Below are 13,421 nucleotides of genomic sequence, written 5' to 3' on the forward strand. Positions count from 1 at the left end.
CCGGTATTTATTTAATGGTGGTTTCTGAGAAACCTGTATGGGATTTTTTTGTAGCTCCATGCAACGTCAGGTAGATGACAATTTTTCCTTGGAATGAATTTTGCTCATCTTGCGAGCTCCCAAAGAACTGATCTGCCTTAACATAATTGTGTTCTGCAAAGTCAAATAAGGAATACTTTTTCTTCATATGCCTGTATTTTATTCATATTGACTTTTACCAAGCTGCTTCCAAATGTGCATTGCCACCTGCAGTAGTGGGGTCATTGCAAAAGAAGAGGCAGGAAGGACAAGAAGGAAGAAGTGTGCGTGCTATCCCCACCGACTCGATAGCCTGATCCTGCTGCCATTGTTTTTCAGAAGCCAGCTGTCCTCATTAAACGTTGCCAGTCCTCTTTGTAGACACGTGACAAACTAGTGGAGGTGTGGCGTATTTCTCACTCATGCCGCAGACCCCCCCCCCCCCCCCCCCCCTGGGAGCGTAACCACCAGCCCAGTGCTAATAGACACTCCCGTCCATCAGGCCAGTTGCAGGATCAGGGAGCTGCCTTTAGAAGACAACACAGTGATCCCAACCACCTTAGCTGGCACGGATAACGCCATGACGACCTGATACATGCTTCAGAACCCACGAGTTCCAAAGTCGTTCCATGGCAGCATGTAGTCTTTTCTGGAATATTTGAGCAACATCCTCATGGCCTGCAGAATGTGCTACAAGTGATCCGATTGGCTGATCTCACGCTTAAACCAGAAAAGTGCCACTTTGGCCATGAAGAGCCCAAGTTTCTCGGACACATCGTAAGTGCCAGAGGAGTCCAACCTGATCCTGGCAAGCTTGCCGCAATAACAGCTTTTCCTCCTCTGGCTGACAAGAAAGCTGTTTTGACGTCTCCTATGCTTGTGTGTGTATTATTGCCGTTTCATTGAAAACTTCTCACAGATAACGGAACCCCTGACTCGCCTTACAAGAGATGACTCGCCATTTGCCTGGACGAATGAGCAACAGGCTGCCTTCACTGAACTATGACAACACATGCAGTCAGCACCCGTGCTGGCACATTTTGACGATGACGCCAACACTGAGGTACATACTGACGCCAGTAACATCGATCTTGGCGCAGCACTCCTCCAACGTCAAGACTGCAATGAAAGAGTAATAGCTTATGCTAGCCGCTCGCAGTCCCGTGCCGAACTACTATACCACAGAAAAAGAGTGTCTCGCAGTTGTGTGGGCAATCACGAAGTTTCGCCCTTATCTCTATGGCTGTCCTTTCAAAGTGGTGACAGACCACCATGCCCTATGTTGGTTGGAAAACATACGCGATCCTTCAGGACGACTGGCAAGGTGGAGGTTGCGGCTGCAGGAATTTGACATCACTATCATTTACAAGTCTGGCCGCAAGCACAGAGACGCTGACGCACTGCCAAGTACACCCGCCGAATCTGTCAGTCGAGAGTCGGAGAATGATGACGGCTTCCTGGGCATCATTACTGCATCGAACTTGATAAGACGGCAGCGTGACGACACTGAAATTCGACCTATCATCGACCACTTAGAGGGCCAGCCAATAACCATTCCACTCCATCGATGTCGCGTATTGACGTCCTTCTGTCTGTGAGACAACATGCTTTACAAGAAAAATGCCCGTTCAAATGACCGAGCCTACCTCCTGGTGGTTCCAAAAGCCTTGCGGGACGACATTCTTTTCGTTTGCCATGATGAGCCCACATCTGGCCGGTTAGGCTCCTCACAAATGCGAGGTGTATTACTGGCCCAGGCTTTCGGCAAGCATCAAACAGTATGATACAAAGTGCTGCGGCGCATGAGTGATGTGAACTGCAAAGTCGTTCCAGACAGTGCGACTCAAACGCAGCATAGAGAACAGCCTAGCCCTGACATCACTGTTCACATTGTATGCATGAGACCATATGTTGCTCATTCGCGATTATTTTTTTCTTTATTTATTCAATTTTTATATTTGTGCTCATATGTGCAGCTAATGCGATTACCTCTCTGTTTCTTTAAACTCTGCACATCATGTGTCACCTTTGCTGTACTTGTGTCTTTCCTGTGGCTGTCACTGTTTTCTTTTATTTATTTATTTGCAGGTACTGTTGGCCGATTGGGCCGTTACAGGGGTGGGGTACAATACTGGCACAAAACGCATCACGGCTTACATAAAGCAGCACTGTATAGCTGATACTTAATCACAGCGTGCCATTATACATAAATATAATACAAAATCTGACTTAACACCCGTTATGTGAAACAAAGCAGCAATGTGTAGCCGAAAAATGCATCACGTACTACATACTACAACTTACATGATACATATTACATCACATACATCGAAACATTATACATATAACAATACTAGATTCTACAACTTACACGAGAAATGTTAGATCATGAGGGTCCATTTAGGAAATATTTTGTAACTTCGGTTTCAAGATGTTCTACAGTTTGAGAATCCCATATGGCATTCGGTAAATCGTTCCAGTCTCTAATGGTTCTAGGGAAAAAAGAGTATGTGTATGTTGTCACACGAGATTGACGTACTAGGAAGTTGTTGTGGTGGTCACCTCGTAGGCTCCGGACTTGTCGCGGAATTAGGTACTGCGCTGCATCAAAGTTAAATAAATTTTGAGAAAGCAAAAACAAGAATTTAAGTCTGGCTATGCAACGGCGTTCCAAGAGGGGGCTAAATTTAGTTCTTCCAACATCTCTGTCACAGAATCAGTACGGGAGTATCTTGAAAGAATAAATCTAGCCACCCTTATTTGCACTCGCTCAATTTTATGAATTAATCCTTTTTGGTAGGGGTCCCATATAATGCTTGCATATTCCAGTGTAGGCCTTACTATTGTTAAACACGCTGTTAGCTTTACGGGGGCTGGAGCGAGTTTTAATTTGCGACGTAACAACTATAACTTTTTTTCAGCGGTAGAGCAAATATTAGTGATATGTTGAGTCCAGTTAAGGTCTTCAGATATTGTTACTCCTAAGTATTTACATTTGTTAACGGTAGTTAGTACAGTGGAACTTAGTTGATAATCAAAATTTAGGACGTGCTTAACCTTGTTTGTAACACGTAAAACAACAGTTTTTTCTTTATTTACTTGCATTTTCCATCTTTCACACCATTCTTCAACAGACGCCAGTGCCTCGCTGAGCATTTTTTTATCCTTGTGGTTACATATCTCTCGATAAATTAAACAGTCGTCGGCGAACAGTCGCACGGTTACGTTTTCATTAATATCTGAACAAATATCATTAATATAAGCGAAAAATAATATCGGTCCAAGGACAGACCCTTGAGGAACGCCTGAAGTGACAGATAAATGATCGGACTGGTAGCCGTTTACGTCCACGTACTGCGTCCTACCTGATAAACGCCAGCATTGTGCCAGCATCTGCAGCATCTTTGTGCCAGCATCTGCCTTGACCACATTTTTGTTTCCCTTACACCGCGTCTTAACCATCGAGCCAATTTTCTTTTCGAGGAAGGGGGGAAATACTGTCTGCAATAGTGGAGATGGTGCAAAAGAAGAGGCAGGAAGGACAAGAAGAAAGAAGTGCACATGCTACCCCCGCCCGCTCGATAGCCTGGTCCCGCCGCCGTCGTTTTTCAGAAGCCAGCTGTCCTCATTTAACATTGCCAGTCTTCTTTGGAGACATGTGACAGTATTTGCTGCTCCAAAACGGGCAATTCATGCTCTGAACCTGCTCTTAAGTGCCAAATTTGTTGCTCCCAGAGCTGCTCCAAAACTTCCCTGGCCGCTTCCATCCCTGTGAGACCCATTCTTTGATCAACCTCTGCAGTTTACATTTATTTAAATGTTAAACATGCATTTGGAAGGGCTGCCATGTGGTGTATGGCTGGTTGTCAGGTAAAAACATGTGGGTTTAAATCTGACACCACAGCCATGTAAAAAAACCATGCACTGCTGTCATAGTCATTGTCTTGTGCACATGCATACAAAACGTGGTTCGTATAAGTGTATTGCCTAGGGCAGGCAGTATATCATTGAATTATTGCCTTGCAGTTATGAAAGCTCTGTCAGCAACATTTATTTCGCTGGGCGCATTAAACAGTTAGCAAACATAGTGATACAAAGAGGGCCGAGAAATCTGTAAATGTGCGTTATTAAGTTTGCTCAGGAACACAACTTATCAATAATATAAGAAAAGCTTCAACATATTTACTGTCACACTATAGGGTCTGCACATATCAGCCACTGCTTTCTAAAATCAGTATTCTGGCCAAAAGTGGTACAGTAAAATCTCTTCAATTTGACTCTCATTAATTTGGACTCGTCCTCTGGTCCCGGCAAGTGTATGCATCTTCTAAGGGAATCATACTCTCATTAAATTCAGGCATCTCTCTGAGATTGGCGAGCATGGAGCACGGTAATTTTTCAATGCAAAAGAACAAGAGTGCCCTCCCAAAATGAGGTGGCAGAGTCCGTATCACCATACTCGTGAGCAGAAATCGTATGTGAAAAATGGGGATGCCAGAACGCGTTGTGCCTATCTGTGCCTTCATAGCCTTTATTCTTGCGTTTACTGCCATGCCTAACAGTGCATTGGCCACCTGCCTTCATAGCTTCATAGTTGCCATTCGTGATCTTGTTGATAGCGACCATGGTTTCTTCCACAGCGGCTGTAACATACAGGCGTTTTGTTTTGACTCTATGCGTGCGTCGACGGCATACATTCAGAACTGCGCGGTCACTGCCATCAATGTAGATGATGCACATTTCTGATTTAAGTGTCTTCCAGCTCTCACAGATGCTAACTAGCCCACAAGACTTCCTTTTTAAACTTCATGCTGGTAGCTCACAGCCGTGTATGCTCTGAAGAATCCTTAAAGAGACACTAAAGGTTACTATTAGGTCAACGTGGACTGTTGAAATACCATCCCAGAAACCTTGAAGCGCTTGTTTCGTGCGAAGAGGAGACTTATTTTAAGAGAAACTGCATTCTGAAGCGTCCGCTTACCTGTAGTGCAGTTCAAATCGCCCACCCTCCGATCGAGGAGTGGTGACGCCACGGTCTCATAGTGACTTGCGCCGTCGGCGAGTAAAACGGCACCCGCAGATGGCGCTATGGCTTTTCTCCGCAAAACGCAAATGCGCGGCCAGAAACAGAGCCAAGACAGAGCCGACAGCAGCGCGAAAGCGGAGCTATGGTGACTAGCGGAAGGGAAAGCGTGGGACAATAAGCTGGTTCTTTATTTTATGGCACCAGCTTCTACGCTTGTTGCAATGGGCGACCCTGACAACGACACATTGGCTCGCGATGCTGGGCTCGACTTCAGCGATTTAAGCACTGATGAACGAGACTTGCTGCTAAGGGCTCGCGCTGCCAGCGTCGTTGCGTACTACTACGACGGCGGCCTGCTTTGAAAGGCACTCCACAAGACTTCAGTAAGTCGGCGTTCAACTCGTAATCCTTTGGACGAAAGATCAGCGAGCACACTACGTGATTTCTCGGCTCTTTGCAAGCGCACTGTGGCAGAGGTATGACACTTAACCACTTCGAACAGAGAGGTTCACTCGTTGGAACACAGTGATAAGTAATGTTGGATTCGCTGCTGCAACTGCCCTTGGCCAAGTTTCACGGACCGTTCGCGCATCCCACGACATCACATCGACATGGCATTCCCACTGCTTGTTCCAAATGCAAGTTTCGCAAGCCAGCAGGACCACCGCAGCACGCGCGATAACAAAACAACTGAAACTCCAAAGCGCGAGAGACGCAATGTCGAGCGTGCAGAGTCGAGTGAAAACGAAACCTTTCGATCACCCATACTACTCAAAGCTAATGTCAATTTTTTTTTTCTTAGAATCGAATAGAAGTAGACAAGTAGCATTTTCTTCCATCTTATAACCCAATGAAATTATCTTTTTAATACGAGTAGTTGAGTACTAGTGACATAAATTATGATGAGGAGTGCCTTAGTCATCGGGCTAGTACCAAAATGTCGCTGGGGAGTCTCAAATCGTGTCAAGCATTTACCTCAATTTCTTGGTTGCTAAAGCTCTGTTTGCGATTATATTGACACCTTAGACGTTCTAGACTATTGCTTTATCACTTTAACTTGACTTCATAGTAACCTTTAGTGTCCCTTCAAGATGGGAACAAACTGTTGCATTTGTTCCTAATGCTTTGTTTGCACTTTTAATAAGCTGTGCTTCATAATTTGCTGTGTAATGGAGAGTTTTCGGCACAACCATGCAAGCAGCTCATTGCCGCCAACTGCTGTCGGCTCAGTGCTGAGCAGGTGGTGAGGGTGATGCTAGGCCTAACATGCCTCACTTCTCATGAGGGGCTTAAAAAGCAGCCACCAACAATGGTCAAATGCATAATTTTGAGGGTGCTTTATTTTTCATCACATCCATTTCTACAAACAAGAAAATTTATTACTGTTTGCAGCGCCCATGCTGTGAAATATGTGATGCTGTAGATCCATTTCACATGTGCACTCTAAGGAAAGTTTGCAGCCTTTTTGGTTTAACTTCTCCCCAAACAATAAGTGTCATCTACCTTGTGTGCCTTTCCTTTCTTAGACTGCATGCCTGGTACTTCCAGGTCATGAAAAGCATGCATTATCAACATGACATATTATTAGTGAAAGGAAAGTAGCAAGTGCATATTTAAAAAAAAAAGGAAACGCAAGCACTATAGATAACAATTATTGTTTATGCCCAATGGGCGTAAACCTTTTTTAGTGTAGTGCATCTGTGGCAGAGTTCAGGCTCAGAGATAAACTTTCTTCCCATCACAGGTCTCGTTCGTGCTTGAGGTTTGACAGTGGTTGTCACTTGTCCTGAAATTAAAAATTAAGACGTCACTTTATTCCTCCAAGATAGTTTTGTGTAAAAAATAAACTTTAGCCGATGTTTTTGTTATTGGCAACGGCGGCAGACCAGCTGGCCGGGAGCTGGCCTCAATGACAGAAATATTGATACATGCATATTGCATGTTTCTTGTGGCCGATGCACGCAGGCGCCCAGACAAAGACGACAAGTGCTCTCTGGCTCTCGAGCTGTCGGCTAAACTGGCCAGCGCTGCAGTTACATTTTGTAAATATACTTTGTAAATAGTCTCCAGTCTTAATCCTTTGTTTGCGTAACATTTTGGTGGAGGGTGCTGTTCCCCATTCTCTCCACGGAGCTTCGCAGCAGCCGCACCGTCCTGCTTTCCGCCATGGCTCCCGGTGACAACACCTCGTCTCCTTCTGCTCCTGCGACCCCGACAACAACGTACGTTACAGTTACCGATCCCTGCGATCCTGGCATATTCTCCAGCCAAGATAATGTCGACATTGAGGACTGACTCAACCTGTATGAGCGGGTTAGCCAAAACAGCCGCTGGGACCCTACCATTATGCTAGCCAATGTCCTATTCTACTTGAGCGGAACTCCTTGTGTCTGGTTTCGGACACACGAGGACGAGATCTCTAGCTGGGATGCTCTCAAGGAAAAGCACATCAACCTCTTTGGAAATCCCACCGGTCGGCAGCCGGCTGCTAGAAAAGAGCTTGCTACCCGAGTTCAGTCTTCTACTGAATCGTATGTCTCATACATACTAGACGTGCTCGCTCTTTGCCAGAAAGTCGCCGAGAAAATGGCCGAGGTTGACAAAGTCTGTCACATACTCAAAGGGATCACAGATGACGCCTTCAAGTTGTTGGTCTTCAACAATGTGTCCACCATCGAAGTCATTGTCAAGGAATGCCGCTGCTTTGAGCTCGCCAAAAGCTGCTGTGTCATTCCACAGTTCTCCCGGTTCCCTAACACGGCTGCGACTTCGTCTTCAATGACCTTGCCGTTTCACCACCCTTAAATGTGCACATCACACGTATGGTTCGCTGCAAACTCGAGGCTACAAGTCCTGCATCGTTCCATTCACGCCCTCTTGAACCCACTATTGACCAACCAGCCCCAGCGATATCTCTCATTCAGGTAGTTGTACGGCAAGAATTTGCAAACCTAGGTTTTTCTGCTGCCTGCTCCGTCTCCCGACCTGATGCCTGACCGTGTTTTTGCCTGTTTTTTGACACCCTTTTTTTACCTTCAGGAAACGCTTGACATTGTCATGTTGAAGTAATTAGAAGCAATTTAGCACTCCCGAATTTATGCACACACCCAACATTCACACACTCCAGAACACCTCCCACACACAGCGCTTACTACCAGCTGTTTATTCATGGGAATAAATTAAAATGATTGCCATTGTGCTGCGAGGTAGAGTTAACGAATATTAGTGAGCATGCACAAATCATAGTCTATGCGGATGATACTAGCCTTTTTTTCTGATCACTTGATATCGCACAACTTACAAATATGGCAAATAAGACTTTAAACTTATTGCAAAAGTGGAGTAATCTAAACTCATTAGCAATTAATGCGAATAAAACTAAGGCTGTGCTGTTTACGCCACCACAAAAACAAGTAAACTGCTATACTGTTCTTTACCTCGGCACAGAAAGGATAGAATTAGTTGATAATGTCAAAACGTTAGGTGTAATTTTTAACAAACATTTAATTTGGGATACACACATTGAGCGTATTATGTCCACTTTGGCGAGAGCATGTGGAATAATCTGTCGATTACGACACATACTGCCCTCTGAGGTAAAACTGATGTTATATAACAGTCTCTTCCTTTCACATGTTAGCTATTGTAATCTAGTGTGGGGTACAACATCGCAAGCAAACATACGAAGCTTAAAAACGTTACAAAAGAAAACTGTCAGACATGTTGTCAACGTACCGTTTGATGCACATACACTCGAGATATTTCGTGCTCTTAATGTGTTTCCTATTGAATATTTTTATGATTATAACCTAGTGTTAAAAATTTTTAAATATTTTTGCTGTAGCAATAACGTTTCCGTAAACTTGTGTAACTTAGTCAAATCAAGGGAAACATTATATCAAACCAGAAAACAGAGCCAATGGATGTTACCTTTCACAAGAACTAATTATGGTTTCAAGCGATTGCAGTACCAGGTGCCTAGAATAATAAATGTGATCCATGTTTCCCATATCAAACTAAATGCTATTAGGAGAAAGGCACTGAAATTAAAATTAATTAATAATGGTCAAATTTTATAAGTGATAACATTGCATTTTTTATTTCTTCTTTTTTATTTATTTTTTATTCGTGACATTTTTTTTTAGCATGTTCCAAATCTTGCTTTCCCATCGTTCCGCATTTCTTCTTTTTGTTCCGCTGAACATTGCTGTTACATTCTGAGTATAATTGTTGGTATTTTTTAAGTGTATTTTTTCAGGTGTTGCTTATCATTTGTTCATGATCTTTCTTCCTCCCCTTTTTCTGGCTACAGATGTATGCCTACATGCACAGATGCAAATATGTATAGATGCTGGGTTGGTGTTGATACACATGTGAATATATGTATATAGATGTTATAAATGTTCTGATGTGAATATCAATGTCTGTTTAATATGAAATTGTTGTGTACATATGTAACAGATTCTCTTTGTGAATATGCTGCAACTGTTCGTCAAAGACGGGACAGGAGCCCCGCCAAGCTGCGATTGTGCAGCTTCTTGTTCCTACCCTTGCATTTTCTTTTGCTGTAAAAAGGAAAATGCGAAATAAAGTTGGAAGTTCACTGAGCCAGCATGCCAAATAAAAAAAAAGATACTTTGAAGTCCGTTATATCTACTGGTGTACCAGTGCTGGAGCTTCGGTGTGAACTGGGAAAAAAGAAGGTAGAACTCTGACCCCCCATGTTTTCTTCTAATAATCATCCTATTGTTACAAAATTAACAAAAACTGTTTTCAAAGAATACTTTATCAGTCTAAACTAATTTCGTGTTTCTCGTCATTGTCACTCTTAAATACAGCAGGGAAATCATGGTATTCCCATTGGACTGCAAAGCCGCCCTTTAGGGGCGTAAATTTTGACATAAATGCTAACATGTGCACCACATTTTTGTACATTCAGTATATTTTTTGTGTCTTCTTCTGGCATATTTTTTTCCCAGGAGTGATGCATTTGGTGGCCTGCAACACCAGTCAACCTTGCCCAATGTTACTGGGCAAGTGTTTAAAGTCACAGCCACCATATGCAGTTTCTCAGGCTGCTAGATGCCTCTTTCTTTCCTCAAGTTTCTTTTTTTTTTTTCCAAACACAACACAGAATAAATTTTTCAACTGTTAAACACCTGGCTTCTAGAGACTGAAACGGAAGTGGCCCAGCAGAAGCAGCTTAGAAATTAAATCTTTTGTCTGGGTGCATTTGGGACTCGTATTGTGGTACTAAAAATTAATTATCAGCATTATAGTGATTGTCCCGCATAACTTGAGCGAAAGTTTTAAAAATTAAAGGCACTTTGGACGCGAGTTGAACCGAATGCATAATTTTGGCACTGGGCCTAGAGTTACTCGGGCTATATTTTATTTTCCCCTTAACTAATGGATTAGTTATGTTTAATTAATCAACTCTTTAAGTATTGGCTGCAGACCCCAAGTGTGATACGCAAAGTTGTAGAGTACGTTGAGAAACCTCTCAATAAATTGTTTCCAACACAATATATCTCACGTGGTCCTTTCTTCCACATTCCAAAGAACGCCCGTGAAATAGGAAAAAAATGCTACGTGACGGGGCGACAGGCCGGAGTGCCTTTCATGTTTAAAACTTTGCCTCAAGTTATGTGGGACAACCTGTATAATTCCAAGCAGAAAAAAAGATGTAACATTGAAAGTAAATTTTTAATACCATTATGACTTAAGATAGTGCTGCTAAATGTAAAATGCAAAAATTGGGATGGTTAGCTCATTACTTTCTTATTACCTTCAGAGCTGTTGTTCCATGGATTTTTGCTCTTTTCAAGAACAGAGTGCAAGAGTTGCCACTTGGATTATTTTTTCACTCTGCGCACTCTGGACAGTTATTCACTTGCTAGAAATTTCCACAGTATTTGAGGTTACAGAATGATGTATCTGGAATGCAAAAGGTCATATCAGCACATATCTTTAATTCTTGCTTCATTTTTATGCCTACCAGTCCTAAGTAAAAATGATGCGCTTGTTATTTTGGAAGTGCAATTCTAGCTGGGCCATTTAGTACTCACACCACCTCCTTATCAGTTCAACTAAGAGAGTTGTGTTTTTGGCAGGTCAGAGAAAGTTGCTGACTTGATTGGTCTAGACTCGCTGGGACCCCTGAAACCTGAAGCCTTGAACACTGGAAGCCAGGCTGTGGAGAACCTTCGCAATTCGGGTGACATCAATTCCAACCGCATTGTGCCAACCGGGAACTCTCTCATTGGCTTTGAGGAAGATAACAGGAATAACAGCGCCAAGACCCAAGAGATGCAGTTCACCGGTGAGGGCATTAATGACCAGCTCTTTCTTTTCAAATGTGGTGTTGTTGTGGAAGAGCAAAGCGACACAATTCGAAATAAACACTGAGTGATGTAATTTATCTCTTATTTCAAACTAAGGGCTGTAGCAAATAGGGTGTTTATGTTTCCCATCTTAAATGAACGCAAATGGGACTTTATTTGCAGGAGTGCTGTGGGAGCCTGCATGGTTTGCCTCTGTAGCATGCGTATACTGCAACTTCATTTCATGCTCTCCCATAGGGAAACCGTATTTTGTGATTTTGTTGTGCAACCAGATTTCACACAGTCATGGCTGGCTATCAGCACAGTTTGGTTAGATATTCTTGCCTCAACAAATTAACTCCGAACAACTCAATAACTTGCATGTAGTATTAGGCTTCTAGTGTGTAGCTTGTTGTCACAGTTCTTATCATTCCCTTCCCTGTGCAGATTTGCTCTCGTAAATGGACCAGTGCTGCAGATTCTGCCAGTCTTGAACGGTTGATCCCGCTCCCAAGCACCAAGCTTCCCACTGTTGTGCCATCATCAGCAGTCTCTGTGGGAGCTGGTTCACAGGCAACCTTCTTGTTTCTTCGTTCTTGTGTTCAGAACGTAGGAGCTTCAACAGTTGGTCGTGCTAAGAGGCAGGACATTGAGTCTCTTGGAAAAGCAGTAGCTGGCTTGTGTAGGTGACCTTGCAAAGCCATGCCTGCAAAAGCAGGCATCCTTAAAAGGTAGCTCTGGATTTGTCAACACCAACTGAGAAAAGAAAACTGTTCGGAGCATTTGGTTGTTAACATGCAATAGCATCAAATAGTCTGAAGCTTTGTTGTTTTTGATAACACTGGATTGCCTGTGGGATTTTCTAGGTTTTGAAGTTATTTATCGTGCAGTGTGTGCATGGGCATCATGAGTAGTGCATCAAGAAAAACATGGGACAGCAGGACGTTTTGCTGGCATACTGAAGTGAGGAAAGCATCTCTTTTTTCCAGATGCAGACATCATGCTGCGCAAAGTATAGAGCATTGAACTGAAAGGCACTACATATTATTTAGGATATTCTAAGGTAACCAAGTTACTAATTGTTGGCAATGTGGTTTCTTGGCTGTACGGGATAATAATGGCATGTTGAAAGTGCTGTTTCTCTGGCACACACTGGTGCAGTAATCGCAGCTGTTTCTCTGTAATGTTGGAAAATGTTGCTGGGCCGTCGTCAATGCTGTCGGCTCAGCAGTGACTTACCAGACCAGGTGCATTTCGTGACTGTTTTGCTCCTCTCTGTGCTTCTCTCTGTTTTTTTTTTTCTAGCAGTTGTTTGTTTGAATTCACACCAGTGCTCTTTCTATGAACAGAGGTGCCGTTAGCCCAGAAGATTCTCAGCATGTCAAAATGCCAGCACAAAGACTTGGCGTTTTGTGCGATAGTCAACAAGATCTTCAAGCACCTACTACTACTTGTAATGAGGGCCACTTTTAGCGTTGTTGTCATGCTTGCAAAGAAAGCCTCGTGGTCTCAAACATGTCTGTAAATATAAGCGGCAAGTCTGTTGTCCTTTTTTCCCCTTGCTTTTTCTTACTGATGAGAGTTCCCAGTCATCAATGCTGTACCTCTATCTTTATTGTTTTTAGCATGAGAATTGGGATGTGCTCTCTTTACCATTTTTGTTTACCTGTTCTGTAAAAATGTAGGTAGCCACTTTGTCCTCTGTTGTTCTCTCTTTTATATACCACACCTAACTTCTGTATGCTGTATAGTAAAATAAAATGAAGAACTAACAATGGTCCTCCTGCTGGTCTTTGTCAATTTTTTTACTTGGTTATTGCAATAAAAATGGGAAATAAAAGGCTGTCGGGTACAGGCTGACCATAAGATGCGCTAAAGTGATTATTGAAGGCAAGAGAACATGACAGTGCTTATCCGGTACATGGACTGACCTCTTGCCTTCCAAGCATTGTCTCTCTCAGTTTTCATGTGAGCAACATTATTACACTACAGGTTATGGCATAAGAAATCGAATGTGTCTGGCATGAGCTGATTCCTTGTGCTTTCGTATTTCT

The 13,421-nt window shown here is 43.0% G+C and overlaps 1 protein-coding gene across 11 annotated transcripts in view; it reads left to right on the top strand.

Annotated features, from left to right (window-relative positions):
* Window positions 1-13,147, top strand: part of LOC135904002 (ensconsin-like) — a 137,393-nt gene extending 124,246 nt beyond the window's left edge. For all 11 annotated transcript variants that reach the window (XM_065434518.2, XM_065434527.2, XM_065434529.2 and 8 more), the window contains 2 exons: window positions 11,158-11,366; window positions 11,815-13,147. In XM_065434518.2, coding sequence (XP_065290590.2) covers window positions 11,158-11,366; window positions 11,815-11,828 — 223 coding nt within the window. In that variant the 3' untranslated portion in view covers window positions 11,829-13,147. The remainder of the gene's footprint in view (window positions 1-11,157; window positions 11,367-11,814) is intronic.
* The last annotated feature ends 274 nt before the right edge of the window (window positions 13,148-13,421 follow it).

This window comes from Dermacentor albipictus, chromosome 5 (genome assembly GCF_038994185.2).
Source record: "Dermacentor albipictus isolate Rhodes 1998 colony chromosome 5, USDA_Dalb.pri_finalv2, whole genome shotgun sequence".
Taxonomy (NCBI): Eukaryota; Metazoa; Arthropoda; class Arachnida; order Ixodida; family Ixodidae; genus Dermacentor; species Dermacentor albipictus.